Below are 19,681 nucleotides of genomic sequence, written 5' to 3'. Positions count from 1 at the left end.
TTTCTGTTCGCAAGTGATTCCTATCAGTGTACTGCCCACTTATCTTAAAGGCATTTATGCAATAGCTTACCTTTAACTAAATTTAGTGCATTCGTGCTCTAGTGAAATCACATTTGCATGTTTAGAAATTAATATTGAGGCACTCTCTGAGTTAAGTAAATTGCATGTGAAATATTTAATTAACAAATTAGTTAATCCATGATTGTAACTGGCACAGAATAGACTATTTTTGTCAGGATCAAAAACTCTCAAAGAATCAAGGAGTCCTCCTCTTTAGTTTTATCAGGTATGTCTCTGGATTACAAGTTCCTTTCTGTAATAATCAGGGCTTGGTAATGGCCACCAGCAATAGTTCAAGATTTCTTCGGACATAATTTAATCCCTGATGGGGAGTTTTATTGAAAAATACCAAATACATGAATCGTTTTTAACCATGACGTAGGATAAAAAGTTACCAAAGCTGGTGGTACACCTTGATGCTAAAGGCTGTCCACCCTGACGCCAATACCAGCTCTTGTTTGCATGAAAACTAGAGCTCTGTTGAATGCATCTGAACCGTCATAACTGCTGTATCATAAACAAGATCTGGGTTTTATGTGTATCTCTTATCTGTATGTGTTGAGAGTTCATTTTCTGACAGTCCTTTTTTGGCTGTAATTCAACAACAGATTTAAGAAGAATCACTGCTGGTTTCCTGGGTATGGCAGCTGCTGTTCTCCTCTGTGGGTGCATTGTTGCAACAGTCAGCTTCTTCTGGGAAGAAAGCCTCACCCAGCACGTCGCGGGCCTTCTTTTCCTTATGACAGGTAACTCATCATTTGAGCTACTGGCTGTGTGGACCAATGTGTTTTAGTTTTCTCCTATTTCGAACAGAATGTGTTAAATTAAACTTCTAACAGAATACAACTTCAATTTTTTCTTTATTCAGCATTTTATTTACTAACAATGTGCATTCAATTAGCATCATATTTGCCAGGATTGTTAATTTGGAGGGTACACTGGAGACTTTAGACCCTCTTGCAATAGAAACATACACTTAGGAAGCCCTACAACCTAACTGCAGTAATTTAATATGTCAGCAGTAAAATGTACGCAGCTTAATCTTAGCATCATATATCATATATGTGCAACATATTAGGCAGAAACAGCCACATGCATCAAGCTAAAAACCGGTCGCAAACGGCCAGATTCTCAGAATCTGCCCCTTTGCGACCAGTATTTTTGCATTTGGGATGCATCATCCCAAATGCAAAAATCGCAATTTAAGGAATCTCTAAATTGAGATTCCTTAAATTGCGATTGCATGGAGATTCCTTAAATGCAATGCATCAAAGTAAAATAATTAGCGATTTCGCTAATAGGAGTAGCAAATTACCATGAAGTTCAACTTCATGGTAATTTGCAAAAACCTTGAAAAATGCACTTTTGTGCATTTTCCAAAGTTTCAGGAACGAATGGGGAGGTATTCCTTAATTGCGACTCGCAATTTGCGATTTGCTATTAAGGAATATTAAGAAATCGCAATTTTTTTAGCGATTTTTTCATGCATAGCCTTTTGCTATTCCTTATTAGCGAATCCTTATTTTTCGCTAATAAGGAATCGCAAATGTAATTGTTGATGCATGTAGGGCTTTGTGTTTTCAGTGTTATAACAATAATTCATCTTTTGCAAAGCAAATTACATCTTGCAGATTTAAGGGGCACATTTTTCCAGACTTAAGTGTTTATGTGACATGGCCAGTGTTGGCCAAAAATCCAATTCAGTCAACACAAAACTGTTTGCATGCTACATCTTATACGTTATTTACATTTGTCATTATTATAAAGGATACAGATAACATGAAACCCATTACTGGATTTGGATACACATACACGTGGACACAATAATTACCCCTTTGCCAATTTATATAGTTATAAAGGTATGAATGTTATGTCTATTTGTAAAGCTCACTATCACCCGCACGGCTACCCTGGCGCTAAGCAGGCGTGTGCCTGATCCTGCCTATGTTGGAATGGTTAATTGAAAAGCCAATCCTTCTTTTTACAAAAGCAGCAGTGGAAAGGGAAACTGGGTCTGCCATAGAGTCTCATTATTTTCTTCAATTACATATGCCACTAATAGACTCATACCTGCTTTCAGCAAGTGGTACATATGTAAAGAAAACATTTGTTTTGATTTCAACTTCTTCAGTGTAAACTTGGAAAAGCATAATCCTTGTCCAGTGGAAGCAATATTCTTCACTGGTTTACCAGGGCATTAATATATATGTATGTATATCGTACTCTTTTAGAATCAATCGTTTTTATTGTGTGGGAATCAGAGGGAATGTACACAGCTTACTGCCTACATCTCGAGGCCAGCAGAGCGAGGCATGAGCGGAAGAACACAGCTTTCAGGCCTACAACCCGGGGGTCAGCCCCGCAAGAAACACTCATATACGACATCCGTATCGGCTCTCATCCCAAAGACATCCACGTACTCTTTTAAATGTATTTATCTTTCTTATTGTGTTTATGTGGCCCGAAAAGTCTAATCCAATTACATTTCAATTTGATTACTGTTTGAGGATACTGTAGGCCAAGAACATCCAAATCTGCACCAGAGTTTAAGAATTTTGAATGTAAAGGCAGCTTATTCATATAATATATATCATATCAAAATAGTTTATCTCGGGTTTCAATGAACCCATAAAAAATACAAGCCATAGATAATAACCTTCATAATATTTTCGGAACATACATAGTACAATTTGCTAGCGCTTGGACGCCTCCGGGCAACAATTTGCGCTCTACAAATCTGCAAGTTTACAAGTTTACAATTGAATTAAGTAGTAAAACTGCCAAACAGCCTATCCTAGTGTATTGCACTGGGTACATGATATGCATGAGCATCCATAAGTTTTATCTGTGCATTACTAATAGCCTCTTTCTAAACAATAGTATTAAAAAGCACATTTTAAAATTGATAAGATCAGATTCAATATAAATTAGATTCTAAACACTGATGACAATGATAATGATCTAGAACCTGTCTCTCAAAACTCATCTGTCTTTGGTACAAACAGATTGGCCAAACAGTTTAATGAGGTAGATGTTTATAATGGGCTACCAAGGCATTTTCTTACTAGCCTAACCGTGTAAAGGTATCTGCTAATAACAAATACAATAAACCCATCAGTATTTGAGCTTATCATCCTTGAGGCTGCTAGGTAACTTGTAAGCCCCAATTTGCTACAGAGAGCTTTAATCCATTTCCTATGGGGATATTCATACTGGGAGGGGAAAAACAAAAGATGGTCTATTCTTCGCGGTACGCTCCACACAGGCCACACCTAGATGAATCAGTCAGCCTGATGGTTATTCCAGTTTTTAGTATAGTTACCACTCAGGAATATACACAATCTAAATTTAATATATAAATTCCTCGCATGACAAGGTCTTATTTCATCCAGAAAGAGTTCAAAAGCTGGACTGGATTTAAAGTGAAGAAACCCTGATGTCAACAAACACTGTCTACCATTGCATTGCAATGATACGGCTCTGTTACATATGACCAATATGTTTTTTAACAGTTAATTTCGATTTAGTGGTAATTCCTGACGGAGTTAACCAGAATTAGCACATACCTATTGCTAGAGGGTCTTTTTATATGCAGAAGCCACTGTATAAATTCAGAATTAGAATACTCATTATCTCGGTTAGTTTGTTACAGTATGGTTCCAACTCTGGGGTACCCCACAACTGAGGGCTAAGATCTGCAATGTCCCTGAACCGCTTAAGTCCGGTTTCCAGAACTAAAGGGTTAGTTGTGGTACTCTGAGGTGCAATAAATAAGGATCTAAGAAAGGAATTTTCCTTGCTAATCAACTCTTTTTCCCACTCATGCCCCCAGCGTTCTGACCCATACTGACCCACGCTCTAGATTTTGGCACAATAAATTTCAATCACATGGTCTTTGTTTAGCTGGAGATAATTATTTTGTATTAGAGTGAACCTGAAATTTTGGTCAACAGTGTTAATCTTTTGTCTAAAACTGGCTTGCAGAGGGGAAATGATACTCTGAGCATCAATATAGTCATTAATGTTTTAAAAAACCTGAAAGCAAAATGTCTCTTGTAAGTTATCAATTAAACCTATAGGACAATATGTTTTTTAACAGTTAATTTCGATTTAGTGGTAATTACAGACTGAGTTAACCAGAATTAGCACATACCTATTGCTAGAGGGTCTTTTTATATGCAGAAGCCACTGTATAAATTCAGAATTAGAATACTCATTATCTCGGTTAGTTTGTTACAGTATGGATCCAAATCTGGGGTACCCCACAACTGTACCCCAAAAAACTGAGGGCTAAGATCTGGATTGTCCCTGAACCGCTTAGGTCCGGTTTCCAGAACTAAAGGGTTAGTTGTGGTACTCTGAGGTGCAATAAATAAGGATCTAAGAAAGGAATTTTCCTTGCTAATCAACTCTTTTTCCCACTCATGCCCCCAGAGTTCTGACCCATACTGACCCACGCTCTAGATTTTGGCACAATAAATTTCAATCACAAGTGAAATATGTCTTTGGGTCGTGCTTTTGTATCTTTTTCACACAACATGTGCTCCATTTAAAAAAGAAGCACTTGTTTTACCCATATGAGACACCCAAGAACTAGATCTAACCATTGAGATACCCAAAAAGTCACATTTCCCCTCCCTTTGAAGGGGGTCCCTTCCATGCTGAAAGCTCCTCTAGGGGATCTCTGAGGTTTGAAACACATATATTTTGTTTTAGTAGTGTTAACCTCAAGACCACTTTCATTACAAAAAAGTGTAAATTGATTCATAAAATTTTGTAAACCCATAGGAGTGCCCTAGATTTATATAGTACCATCAGCAAATAGTAGCCCGGGTGTAAACTTGCCACATAGTCTAGGGGAATCATGTGTGCAATCAAGTAAGTATTTAAATACATTGTTGATGTAAAGCGAAAAGAGGATTGGGGCAAGTACACAGCCCTGACTGACTCCACTTTCGATTTCAATACTTATAGTTAATTTCCCTTTAGGGCCCCATCTCACCTGTGCAAAATTTGATTAATGTAATCTAATTATTATATAAAATAGAGATAGGCCATCCCCATCTGTTCCAGCACTTACCATACCTTCACCCTACATACCAGGTCGAATGCTGTTTTTGGGTGCACAAATGCTGCATATAAATGGTCTTTGTTTAGCTGGAGATAATTCTATTGTATTAGAGTGAACCTGAAATTTTGGTCAACAGTGTTAATCTTCTGTCTAAAACTGGCTTGCAGAGGGGAAATGATACTCTGAGCATCAATATAGTCATTAATCTTTTAAAAAACCTGAAAGCAAAATGTCTCTTGTAAGTTATCAATTAAACCTATAGGACAATATTTTTCGTGAGTATTCCTGTCCCCCTTTTTAGGTCTCGCCTTGGCAGCGCATGCGCTGTCTCACCGAGACATAAAGTAATCTGTATGTTGGGTTCAATTTAATGTTATTTGTCTTTCCGCTTGCTATTGGCTTAATGTGTTAGTGTTGTTGGTTTCTCCTTTTCTGTTGACTGTTGGTGATTCCTAACTTCCGTGTAGTCTCAATACAGCGGTGCCTAACTACAGTGTTATTTCACTCTGCTGGCACTTCTTTCAGTGCCATCTGTTTCAGTGCCATCTGTTTTGCACGCTGTAGTCTTCCTCTGTAATTGGAGATTTTTGAGCACGCTGGCTATTTATTGCCTGGTAGGAGCAGTAACACGCACAAAGTCTTTGCGGACAGCTGCCTTTCTATTTCCAGCTTCCCTGCCTTAGGCATTGCTCACATGCAGCGTGCTCCATATAGTGCCCCTGGGGCACAAGCAGGGACCGACTACAGTGCTCTAGTATCATTACACACTATACGGTCCCCCTGGGGCACAAGCAGGCATCCAATCCTGCGTGCCTTTTTTTATTGGGGAAACCCGTATTCAGAGGGGTTTCCCAGAGACTTGCAGACTTCGTGTTTGAGCATCCTGACTCCTGGTGACAGACTGAAGCCAGGAGCACACAGAGCTGTGGTAATAACGTGTTACTTTTATTTCTGCAACTGCTTATGAATGCACTTAGGGCACATTCCTTTCGCGTGCAGCACGTAAAGGCTTTTAGTTTTATGCCTCCGCTTTTGTTTCACTTACTTGCAAGTGTCTTATCTCTGCTATTATCCTATTACATCTCCGTTTATTAGTGGTGTGCACATTCACAGGTCGCTTCTCTGTTTTTTGCAAGTCTTTTTTGTTTTTTATTTTTATTTTGCATCTCTGCTTCTGTTTCACTTAGTGTGCATGCAGTGTTTGTCTTTTTCACTTTGCCTGTCTGTGCCTCTGTAGCTTATGCTTATGTAGAGTGCTTTAAAGTTACTTATTAGGAGGTTTGTATTCTTGTGCAGCTCTTTAATGCTGCTGGATTCAGTATATCAAGGCTCCTCAGTTGGGCCAAACCGAGACACAGTAATGAGAGGATCCTTGAAGTGCGGTTCTGTCCCCAGGCCAACCCAGCCTCTCAAGGTGAAAGACATCAATGTACAACCTACAAGTACCACCCACCTCCTTCCATAGAGCGGAGAAGTTCTCAGCCTTCCAGTTTGCATAATACGCCCAATACCCCTAAATGATGTCACTTCTTACCCAGGGGATTTAATATGTGAACCCATAACCTTGAAGGAGCATGGGCATTCTTGTCATGCTAGCCTCCCCTTCGTTTCAGTGCCTGCTTCATCAACGCTGCGCTTTCACTCATACATTTATGCAGCACATGGTTCACTGACACCGCACTTCAAGCAAAGGTAGTAACATTTCATTAACTCTGCGTCACTGCCTGGGAGTGATTTGTATTAATGCCTTCCTTTAACTGCTACCTCTGCTGCTCGTGCTGTGTTTCCCAGGAGCAAGGAGTTAAAGCTGTGCTTTTTTTTTTTTTACTAACCAGCATTATTTAAAATGGCTATCCTTTCACAAGAAACTGTGCTACAAAGTGGGAGGCAAATTCCCAACAGGCTACTCCTGTTCTCTCTCCGCTCACCCCCTACAGCAGAAAACTCATCAGGCTGGTTTATTTAGACTTTGTACTGTAAGCTGCAAGATCTTTATTTTAAATGTATTTTTACAAACGCTTGCATCTGTGTAATTTCATTAAATAGCTGCTCGTTCTCACCCCTTTAGTACATTCAATACAGAGTTTACAATAGCATTTTAAGCTGGCTGCTTGCACACAACTGTAATCTTTTATTCTGCCACAGGTTTTGAAATTACAGATAGCCCCTCCCTATTTGCTTCAGTTAATATGCCCTGTGCCAGAAGGCTGTTAAAAAATATACAAAAGTACCCCTTACTGACTAGTAGCACTTTGTAAACAAGTATTTCACTTTCCTTTGTTCAACATAAGGAGGTTGTTTTTTTATGTGGTAACATAAAATCCAAGCTTGTAAACTCTTACAGGCATGCAACAATTTGAAGCTGGGTTGTCTTTTGTTTCTCAGTGCTGTCAGCCAAGACTCGCAGGCTAATGATATCAGCGTTATTAAAAAGAAAATATCCCTCCCCTCCCTTCGTGTTGCGTGTTACAGCTGGCACTGTAGTAAACACAGTAATGACTTTGGGAGGATAAAATGCATTTTCGTCAATTCTTTGATTAAAGTATGTACTACTATACCAACCTGTTCATTGTTCTAACCTTTAATTAAAGAACATTTTTAACATGAAAGCATCACGCAGAGGATCATTTATAAGTATCTTTTTGTGAGAAACCGAGGCAAGGTTATTAAACTGGCGAGTGCTTGGGCAAACTCTCTCAACACAAGCATCTTCATCCATCACAGCCAGCCACTTTGCATTGTACTTGAAGGCACTTCTGCTGAGTATACCTATTTCCAGCTCCATTTGCAAACTTACAAAGTTACTATCCACATACTTCCACTACACATCATACCACATAATTCTACTACACACCATACCATATAATTCCACTACACAAATCCACTCCACACAACACAATTCCACAACTAACAATACCAATACAACCTACACAATTCCACTACACATCACATTTATACACTCCATAGCACATTGTCATTTACAAATAGCTCTAACTCAAGGAAATGTGAAACCTGTTGCATTTTCAATGCTTGTTGTGAGTTGTACTAGCTTCCACACTCTTCCATGTCTCAGAAATAATTTCACCTTTGAGCATACGGTCTGATAGGGACCTATACTTCCAACTCTGAGCTATGGAAGTCACCTGGAATGTTATCTGATCCTGGTGCCTTCCCTAATTTTAGTTGTTTTACAGCTCTTCTTGCTTCTAAGCTAAAGCTCAGTGGTGGGTCATTGTCAGTTACCTTAGCATCTGATACCATTCAACTCTATTTGCTGTAGCTTTGGGACACCAGTATAAATATTGTGTAAATAGTTCTCCAGATATGGGCAGGAAAATGGTGATCCAGCTGATGTGTGTATCTTAAATTACCATTAGCTAGTATATGCCAGTTGCGTATCTTTTTGTAATTTTGTGTGATGATATAAAAGGTTTTAATCCGCTGAAAACAAATCAGGAGATTTTGGGCCAGTAATCCAGAATTGCCGATTATAAAATACAGAATTTTACAGATTCAGTATTTTAGAATCGGTAAATGGGATGTAGGTATTCATTCGGTAAGTATTACCGAATCGGTAAAATTCGGTAAATACCGAATCGGTATTTACTGATTCGGTAATTCCCATTCATTGCTATGGGTCTGGACTATATAGTTTTATTGGTAAAACTGCGGTATTTCAATGAAAATGTGCAGTTTGTTAATGACCGTGCACTACCATATCATTCTTTAGTAATATATTTATTTCAAGTCGGTTTTAAACATGAACTTCAAAATATTCCTGGGCCTGCCTGGATGGTAATGCTGTTAGTGAACAAAGAGGCAAGTCTGGGGTCAGGTGTACCCCACATATGGGCTAGATTCTTATCAAACATGGAGCACAAGTTTCGTGTATTAAATCAAACAAAAGAGTTTTTTGAACAGCCAAATAATGTACTCACATATATGAAGGTGCGCACAAAAGTGATAATGAAGAAAAAGGTGGCTTGGAAAAATAAAATATGTGCCTAGGATCACGCAACTGGAGACCAGTTTATGGGTCAAGTATGTTACAGTTAGGTCACATAGATTATTCAAGTTACTAGACCTGCAGGTCTAATATAGTTTTCATGCTTTTTCGAGGCCTGCTGGAGGCCCAGTTGATGATGGGCAGTGAGGTGGTAAAGAGTGTGGACAGGAAGAGAGGTGTGAGATATTGTGGGTCTTTTTGTTTTGCATTGACGTGTCTAAGATGAAATAAATTCATAAAAACGTGATTACAAAAAAAAGTTATTTATGAACAGAACTGAAACAGTTTGCTGCTTGTCGAAGAGGGTGACCTTTTAAAACGTTATAATTCTAACTGGTCCCACATTTTCTTTCATAAAAAAATAACCAAACATTTTTTTCTCTATTCAGTAATAGTGTAACAATTCTAAACCCTTTGTTTCTTAGTGAACCTAAAATACAAATAAGCAGTTGTTAGTCTTTGTCGTAGAAAAGCGCATGATTACTTCTTTTTGTAGAGCTCAATTTTGGCCAATACATTTTGACATTTTGAACATGGTATTTCATCGCATACATTGTTCCCAACAATGGTTGTGGGAAGGGTTGTCTCTTCCATATGACACCACCTGTAAATATTAGCAAATTACATGATTAAAAAATGCATGTTTATTCATGAATGGGGAGAGCTTTAAAGGTAAGATGCAATTTTGCATACACACCAAACATGCTCTGCCTGTTAGATGTTCATGATTTCTTATCACTCACCGCCTATGTTCCAAAACCTCCATCTTCAGTTCCTTTTTTTGTTGCCCATCTGTCTTTTCTCAGGTAAGTTTCACATATGGGTTTTCATCAGTTTCCATTCGGCTATTGGCTGAAGTTAAAATTATATTTTTGATCAGAGTTTTTTTACAATGTAGATGCAATGTTTTTCTGTTTATTTAGAGTTGCAGCAGATTATTTTTAATCATTTTTTATCATCTTTGTAGGGCAGTGCTTTAAATGGGTCAGTCGTGCCTGGTTGTATGATGGAACCATGCATGCCGTTACAATGCCGTCATTACAAAGAATGCCTTTACCACAAAAACCTTTACTATGCATATGCGTTTACCCCGCATGCCTCTACAACAAGCATTGCGTTGTAAAAGGATGCATGGTATATGTGTGGTAAACAGTTAGTATAATCCAATAATATATCAGTATAAAAAATATTTATATATATGTATATATTTTTTTTCACTGAAAAAGAAAAAGGTTATAGGGACTTTATAGTTAGGCTCTGATTTCACTCGTACAACACCAGAGAAGTTCAGCAGTCATAGTTACCTGAGCTAAAACTTATGCCCATGCAATGCACTGCTTATGACCACACATACTGCATCACAGAGGACATGGTCAGTGACATCACTGAATGCATCTCAAATGGCATTACTCATGACATCACTCATGACTTCATCCAGTGATTGTGGGCGTTTTCTACATGTTTTACTGTGTAAAAACGTATATGCTAAGGTACCACAGAAGTTACATTAGTATGCTTTGTGTACTACTAATGAGTGATCTTTTTAACATATTTTCTGTGAGTCGCTGTGTGACTGTGTGTATCTGTGTGTGAGTGGGTGTCTGAATGGCTGTGCAGGTGTGTGAGTGGCTGTATGGGTATATAAGAAGGTGTGGGAGTAGCTGTGTGTGTAACTTAGTGGTTGTGTAAGTAGCTGTATTGGTGTGTGAGTGGGTGTGTCACTGACCATATGGGTGGATGAGTGTTTGGCTGTCCGAATGACTTTATGGGTGGGTGAGTGGATGTGCCAGTGGCTGTATGGGTGGAGTGAGTGAATGTGTCTGGGTGATTGAGTTGCTGTTTGAGTGAGTTTTGGTTAAGTAAGTTGGTGTGTGAGTGGCTGTATGGAAGAGCGAGTGTCTATGGAATTGGCTGTATGCATGAGTGAGTGGCTCAGTGAGTGGCTGTATGGATGTGTGAATTGGTATGTATTTTTTTTTTTTTTTTTTTTTATTGGAACACGTCAAAAAAGAAAAAAAAAACCATGAACATACAAGATACACAAGATAACCGTCACAGAATACATAATTCATAATTCAAAATGAATTTTCCAACCTTGGAGAAATGAAAAACACAAGCGCACATACTCAAATACAACTTACAAATAAGAAAAGGGTAAGGCTACACAATAGGAGATACACATAACTATAGCCACATCATTATTAATACTTAAGTCTCATAAAAATCAGAAAAAGCCCCCCAAATTTTCAATCCCAATCTTTTTTTCCTTCTTGATTCAGATAACGAAAACAGACTCCACTCTAATTTATACAATTTATATAATCGAGCTTGCCATTGTTGGAATAATGGAGGTTTTTCTTGAAGCCATTCTGCCGCAATACATAATCTAGCGACCGTCATTATAACAAAAATAAACTGTCGACAACCAATGATTTCCTTATTTTGGCCATCCTCAGGAATCTTTCCTAAAATCATCATTGAAGGAGTAATTTTTAGATTAACCTTTAGGATAATAGATACAAACTTTTCAATATCTTGGATGAATCTCCCTAATATAGGGCAAGAGAAAAAAATATGTATACAGTCTGCATTATCCATTTTACAGCGAAAGCATTTGCCATCATGACCTCTTCCCCACTTTAGCATTCGAACCGGTGTATAATATAAATCAAAGAGGCTTTTAAAAAACTGCGCTTTTAAGTTAGCGGACATCAGTACATCTTTAGACATCAAAATCAAATTTCCCACTTCAATATCATTGTCTCCCAGTAGTTCCCTCCATTTTCCTTGTACTTTATCCAAATCATCAGTTTTTTCTTCCAAAAACATGCGATAGAGAATCCCTATCTTAACTTGTAGTGTTATACCTTCTATGATTTTATGCTCCCTTAAAGAAATTTTGTGTCTATTAAAATAATCTCGTATCTGTAAGAACTTAAAGAAAAAATCCCTGGTCAACCCAAATTCTTCACTCATTTCTGAGAACGATTTGCACTCTCCTGCACTCGAAAAAAAATCTCCCAGCCTGTATACCCCTTTTTTTTGCAGTTTCCGTGCCACTCCATCCGAGAATATCATGGGTAGAAAACTAACCAAACAATATGGAGTATAGTATGAGACTTTCCGTACATCAATGAGCCGGGCCACCCATTTCCAGACTTTATGAGCACCTATAAGAACCTTGAATCGTGTCCTCTTGTAATAATTGCCATCTATTTCATTAAAAAACACTTGTTTGGTTTGTGACCCCATCAATATCTCAAATATAGAGGGATAGTTATGCATGTCCTCCTTAGCATCTCTTAATAACAAAAATCTCATTTTTAACAAAAAACATACTACATAATACAAGAAAAAATCAGGTACCCCCATTCCGCCCCTTTCAATTGGTAAGGTAAGATGTTTCATTGCCCGCCTGGGTTTTCCGGGACTCCAAATGAATTTACCGCAAAGAGATTGTAACGCCTGTAATTTAGGTTTCGGAAAATCCAGGGGTATTGATCGGAATAAATAAAGAATTTTCGGGAGAACATTCATTTTGATGACATTAGTCCTACCAATAATAGTCAAATATAGCCGCTCCCATTTCTCCAAGGAGGTTTTGATTTTATGGAAAACATTACTCCAGTTAGCATTAACCAACTCATCCATGTCCGTTTTTATACGTATTCCTAAGTATGTAACTTCATCAACCACCCTTTCATCCCCCCAAGTTATGGCACTGGAACAAAGTATTTGTGTTTTAGAAGCATTAAGTTTATATCCTGTTATCCTACCGAATTCTTTGGCTAGCTTCTCAATTTCCAAGCTGGCAGATTCCGGGTTATCCGTCACAACTGCTATGTCGTCCGCATATGCGAATACAGAAAAAGAAAACTCAGCAACTATAAAGGGGGGGATCAACCTATTCTGGCTTAGTAACTCAATAAAAGGATTAATATATAATGCAAATAAAAGGGGGGAGCATGGGCAGCCTTGACGGGTCCCTCTTGTAATATTAATCACATCGGAGAGTCCGCCCAAAGTGGATATCCTAGCTTTGGGTTGGAGATACAGTGTTTTGATGGCCTTAACATATCTCTGACCAAAACCCATTTTTTCCATTAGGGTCCATAAATACTCCCATGCCACCCGATCAAACGCTTTTTCCGCGTCTAATAGAAAAAGCGCTAATTTTTTTTGTTAACCGCAGCCAAATCAAACAGGGTAATAACTTTGTTGATGTGTTCAGTAGTGCTCCTTTTAGGAATAAACCCGTGTTGATATCTGGACACTAAAGATGACACTACCCCGGACAGTCGAATAGCCAATATCTTTGAGTAGATCTTATTGTCCACATTCAACAGGGATATAGGTCTGTAAGACCCTACCCTATCAGTAGGTTTATCTTTTTTACAGAATACTACAATTGTTGCTTCGGCCCATGTAGCAGGGGGATTACCACCTTGAGCAGCTAAAATTACCCGGTGTAGCTCATCCTTAATATTGTGCATAAAGCGTTTATACATTTCAGCGGGCAACCTATCGGGCCCTGCAGCTTTACTCAATGCTAAACTATTCACTGCAATTTCCACTTCCCCCAAAGTTATTGGTTGATCAAGTTCATCGGCTATGCCAGGGTCTAATATTTTCAAATCTGTGAACATCCTATCATACCATTGATCGTCAGGCGCTATAATATCTTCCCTCGCATACAATTGTGCATAATAAGTTTGGAAAATTCCCAATATGCTTTCTTGATCGTAATATATATTGCCATGAGAGTCTTCCATTGCCTTTATGTATTCAGCGGAATGTTTCATTCGGATTTTTGTCGCCAAAATCCGGCCTATTCTTTCACCGAATTCATGGCTTGTCATTTTGGAGGTTAAAAACTTTCTAGCAATTTCTTTATCCCAAAATCCCAAGATATTAGACCTAGCTTTAATAACCCCATTCTCCTCTTCCGCCAAATCAACATTACCCAAAGCAATTTTTCTGGTTAAAGAAATCTCAGCATTTCTCAGCACTTCATATAACATATCCAGTTCCCTTTTTAATTTCTTGCGCTGGCCAAATGCAAAATTAATACATTCTCCCCTAAACCCTGCTTTAAATGTGTCCCATACCACAGGGATGCTAGCCGTGCCACGATTTTCATTGAAAAAGGTTTGGATCCAGCCCTGCATGTGTGTAATAAATTCAATATTTACGCCCAGTTTGCGATCATATGAGAAACTAGCTTGTATCTTCCTTTTGGGTAAATGATGTATATCTACCACTAATGGGGAATGGTCCGAAGAGATTCGGGGGTAAGTTCTAATATTCGTGCCTTCCATCAAGTTTCGGGGTAGAAAAAAATAATCTAATCTTACTAATTTCTTGTGTGGATAAGAATAAAATGTATATCCAGAATCCTTATTTCTTAGCACCCCCCAAGTATCCACCAACCCATGATCTTGTAATAAATTCTTAAGGGCAATATAAACCTTAGGCTTGCGACCCTTATATATTATTTGTGGATCTCCTAATACGCTAGTGTTCAGATTAATATTGATATCTCCACAGATCACTATCGGGTGTTGAAAGTTAACAAGTTCTAGATTGATCTCTATCAAAGGCTCGGGGTCATCCAGATTTGCCCCATATACCGAAACTAACGTGACCTGTCTATTTTCAAACTTTAACTCAGCAATGACCCAGCGCCCTTTCTTGTCTTCCAACTTGCGCCCAACCGTAACTGAGGTGTCTCTAACCAAAATAGCCACCCCACGTATCATATTCGATTGTTTGGAGACGGATACAACTCTATAGCCTAGATCCTTCAAGAGGTCCCTCTTACTCCATGGAATATGCGTCTTTTGTATACAAGCCACATCAGGTTGTATATATTTTAACTCCGCTGCCACTTTATGTCTTTTTGTTACGTTATTCAAACCGGACACATTCAGAGAGCAAATCCTTAAGCAGATTCCCGCCATATTAACTTCAAGCGTCTTGTCCAAGGTGGTTTAACCAAACTTTGTACAAAAGAAAAATTATATAATAACATGTTTAAGTCCAATTTCTGTTTATTGTATCTTGTGTTTATTTTTACAGCACTCACTAGTCGTGTTCCAAATTTTTTCCCCCTTTTAATCACACCCACCCGTGCCTTTACCCCCCCCAAGAGAGCCCCCCCCTCTCTTGCCCCCCCACCCCTCCGTCCCACCCCCCCTTCACTGAGGCTTTAGGACCAATGGTCCTGTGATGAAAAGTTTGTCCCCCCTCCCCTGCCGCCCCCCAACAGAGTTTTCACAAACCTATGATTAAACTGCAAGTCAATACTGCCAGCGAGAAAACCCCCAAAAGATCCAAATTATTTATACATTTGTCTAGTAAGCTACAAATCAATACTGCCAGTAATACTGCCAACAGAATAACCCAAAACTACCAAAGTTATTTAGACACTTTGCATCTCACAGCCCAACATCAAATTGAAAGCAAAAATTCTTTGGCGGCAGACTCAGTGGTAAAAAATCTGGTGCGCTCTTTGTGTATAACCTTGAGTTTTGCAGGAAACATCAAATACACCTGCGCACCTTTGCCTTGAAACTGAGCTATAAGTTGTCTGAACTGCCATCGTAATTCAACAGACTGCTTGCACAAATCAGGCCTAACAAAGAATTCACAATCGAGACCTTTACATTTTTTATCAGGGCGAGCCCTTAAAAAAATCTCCTCCCTAGCTTGAAAACTATTAAACGCCACTAGAATTGCCCGAGGTTTTTTATCTCTAAGATTCGCCCTGAATGGAAATCGATGGGCCCTTTCAACCTCCCTGTCCCATTCCCATCTCTCAGTCTGTGGCATAGCAGCTTTTAACAGTGAAACTATAAATCCTCGTGTGTCAGAGCCTTCTTTTCCTTCTTCAATTTGCAAAAATCTTAGATTGTTTCTGCGGGCTCTATTTTCAATGTCTGTGAGTTTCCAATTGATATCTTCTTTAGTCGCTAGATGTGTTTCAATAGTTTTCCGCTGTTGGCCCATCTCATCTTCCAATGAGGATATACGCGCTTCAGCTTCAGTTGCTCTAGTAACAAACTCATTGTGTGACTTAGCCAGCCTCCTGACCGAATTTTGTAGTTTCTTACAAGAGTTTTGAACCTTCATACTGTCTTCTCGATTCTCTTCCCTATGTAGCATCATGGTTTCATATATCAGACCTAATGAAATATCCTCAGAGCATTCCCCATCTTTATTTCTGTTAACTGCGCCTTCTAAATAAAGCTCTTTGTCATTTTTGTCCAATCTGAGCCTCCGAACAGTGCTTGCGCCAGTGGACTCTTTATCCATATTCTCCTCCGGGCTACTGTGAAGACTACGACCAGGTTCTTCTTCTTCTTCTATCTCATCGTCCGGGCCGTCATCCTCCATACTCATGCGAGTTGCATACAGTTCAACCAGGCTTTCAGATGAAGACATCGAATGCTCTGATAGAGAAAAAAAATCTGCAGAATCAGTGTCTCCAGCCATTGGACCAGACCCCTCAACACTGCCTGCTTTCTCATGTATCACTTCACATAGGAGCCCTTTATTCATTTGTACTTGTCCTTGTAATTGAGCCTGTATTTGTGCGGCCGTTTCTGTTACGTTCATGTCTGCACCAGCGCTAACCAGTGTAGTAGAATCTGTATTAGAATCTGTCACAGGCCCTTTCTCGCTTCCCAAAGCTGTTAAACTCTGAGCCTGGCTGAAGTCAGATGCTTTTTCCCCAGACACGATCGTCGGATCCTCCGCTTCTACAACAGCTGTTTGTGGAACATTAGAGTCATTTAAGTCTTTTGAAACAATTGTATCCACCGCTTTCATTTTCAAAGCGGTGAACATTCCTGGTATCTTTCTCTGCACACTTAACTCCCCCTCTCTCGCCTTTGATTTCTCTAGCGCTGCACTGCTCGTACTCACTGTGGGAGGCGGGGGGGGGGTTACTCCAGCAATGTCATTTTCAGCCGTATTCACCGCCATGGCTTCTGGCGTTTTCCCCGCCACTTCAGCTCCGTTAACCACTTCAGCTGTGGCGCCCTGTCCTCGCGCTCTCCTTCCCTTCAGCCGCATCTCAGCCAGTCTAACGGCAGCACCTCTCTCTGCACTTAACGCTGCAACCCCGAGCACCGTGATATCGACAGCCGCTCTGTCCTGCTTCAAGCGGGAAACAACCTTCCACCAGGTGCGCAGAGTTTGATATCCGATCAGGGGCAGTAGCCGAGCGCCGTGTACTCGCTGTCCAAGCTGCTGAAAAAACCGCTGCCACGCCCAGGTAAATACTGTCCCTGTATCATCCTTAGTATCCAGTGCAGCAGTAACGGAGGTTTTTTAACTAAGTTTTACGAAAATTTCAGACTTTCAGTTTTCAGTCTTCTCGCCGCATTGCCTTATCTCTATGGGGTCCGGCAGGAGCAACAAACTCACACGTCCGACTCGGACGCCATCTTGCCTCTCATCGGTATTGGTATGTAAGTGGTTGTGTGGGTGCATGAGTGAGTGTGTGATTGGTTGTATGGGTGAGTGAGAGGCTTTGTTGATAGACTGGGTTAGTGAGTGGGTGTATGAGTGGTGATATAGGTGAATAACTGGCTGTGTCCGTAGCTGTTTTTGTGAGTGTGTGGCTGCATGGGTGAGTGACTGGTTGTATGATCAGGCTCTGTGGGTGAGTGGGTTTGTGAGTGGCTCTATGGATAAGTGAGTGGTTGTTTAAGTACTTGTATAGGTCTGTGAATGGGTATGTGAGTGGTTGTGTGAGGGGGCTGTGAGAGCCTACAGTTCATCAGTGATATTATCAAGAATGTCATGAGTGATGGCACTGACCATGTCATGAGTGATGTAATATGTGAGGTCATAAGTAGTGCATTGCGGGAGCATAAGTTATAGTTAGCTCTGGTAACTATAAAGCTGAATTTCTCTGGTTTGTATGAGTGAAATCTGAGCCTATCTATAACGTCCCTGTAACCTTTGTTTTTTTCATGGAATTCTAAGGTTTTTTAATTCTATTTCCTAACTAGAATGTTCCTGTAACCTTTGTGTTTTTTTAAAGTAAATTTGTAAGGTTTTTTACATTTCATTTCTTACCTGTAACCACTAACCTTTGACACAGAGTGTGTGAGTGAGAGCATTAGTGTCTCAGTGGGTGTATGAGTGTCTGAGTAGGTTTGTAAGTGGGTGTGAGAGTATGAGTGGGTCTGTAAGTGGGCATATGAGTGTCTGAGTGGGTCTGTGAGTGGGTGTGTGAGTCTATGAGAGGGTCTGTGAGTCGGTGCATGAGTCACTGAGTAGATCTATGAGTGGGTGCGAGAGAGTGCAAGTCATTCTGTAAGTGGGTGCATGAGAGACTGTGTCTGTGAGTGGATGTATGTGTCTGAGTTCATCTGTGAATGGGTGCTTCAGTGATTGTGTCTGTGAGAGTGTCTGAGTTATTCTGTGAGTGGGTGCATGAGTGCCTGAGTGGGTTCTGCTGTTTTTCTGGTTCTTTTCTGCTCACATCTGAGCTTTATTTTGCCTCTTTCTGCTCGTTGCTGACCTTTACTTTACCTCTTTCTGCTCGCTTTGGACCTGTGTTTTGCCTCTTTCTGCTCATTTCTAACATTTATTTTTGCCTTTCTGGTCCTTTCTGACCTTTAGCTTCCCTCTTTCTATTAATTTCTGACCCTTATTTGCCTCTTTCTGCTCGTTTCTGAACTTTGCTGACCTTCATTCTGCATTTTTCTCCTAGTTTCTGACCTTTATTTTGCATCTTTCTCCTCTTTTGCCCCTCAAGGCCCATGCAGTCCCAGTTGGCTTCCCCCATTCAGTGGGAGCAGGCAGGGAGCTGCTGAAAATGCAGCTCCCTGCATGCTGGAGCAATGTTTTAATCTGTTTCCTTGCATGCAAATTTGCATGCAGGAAACAGATAAAAAAAGTCTGCAAGCAGAAGCTGTTTCACAGCTCATGCTTGCAGAAAGTGGAGTTATGTTTACTTTTGCTACCAACCTGAAGCAAACAGCTACCTCTCAAGGGTGGACACCCCAGGAGGTAGCAGTAGCTGGCCCTGATGGTTGGCACTCCCCAGGGCCATCCATGACTCAATGTGTGGTCCATCTCCATTGTAGTACTTGGCCCCAGGCAAGTGGCGGTCGCCGAGGCCGATGGCGGCCGCATGAGTACCCCCGCATTAATAGTAAATGTTTTACCCCCGGGATGTTGCGGTCCCTGGGGCTGTGGGAGAGTGCCTGGGCCCCTACATTAGTTTAGCATGATTAGCACTGGAGAAGTGGTGGTCCCCAGGGTGTGGGTGGGACCACCGTGCCCGCCTGCAAACATATTTTTAAGTGCTGTGGGATATGGCGGTCCCAAGGGGTGCAGGGGGGCTGCACGTGCCCCCGCATTTATTCATACAGATTTTCCCTGGGATGTGGCAGTCCCCAGGACACAGGGTGCTGCACAGGCAAACCTGCATATTTTATAAGCAGTGTTTGAAAAGATAAGAGTACCCCTGACGTTGATTCCTAAATCTGGGTGCATCAAATAGTTGAAATCAAAGCAAATTAGGA

General features: G+C 40.2%; 1 protein-coding gene across 1 annotated transcript in view; it reads left to right on the top strand.

The window, feature by feature from the left end:
• Window positions 1-19,681, top strand: part of TMEM178A (transmembrane protein 178A) — a 429,355-nt gene that overhangs the window by 324,264 nt on the left and 85,410 nt on the right. The window contains exon 3 of the mRNA XM_086927229.1: window positions 669-806. Coding sequence (XP_086783355.1) covers window positions 669-806 — 138 coding nt within the window. The remainder of the gene's footprint in view (window positions 1-668; window positions 807-19,681) is intronic.

This window comes from Lissotriton vulgaris, chromosome 6 (assembly GCF_964263255.1).
Source record: "Lissotriton vulgaris chromosome 6, aLisVul1.2, whole genome shotgun sequence".
Classification (NCBI taxonomy): domain Eukaryota; kingdom Metazoa; phylum Chordata; class Amphibia; order Caudata; family Salamandridae; genus Lissotriton; species Lissotriton vulgaris.
This window is presented reverse-complemented; position numbering and strand designations above follow the sequence as displayed.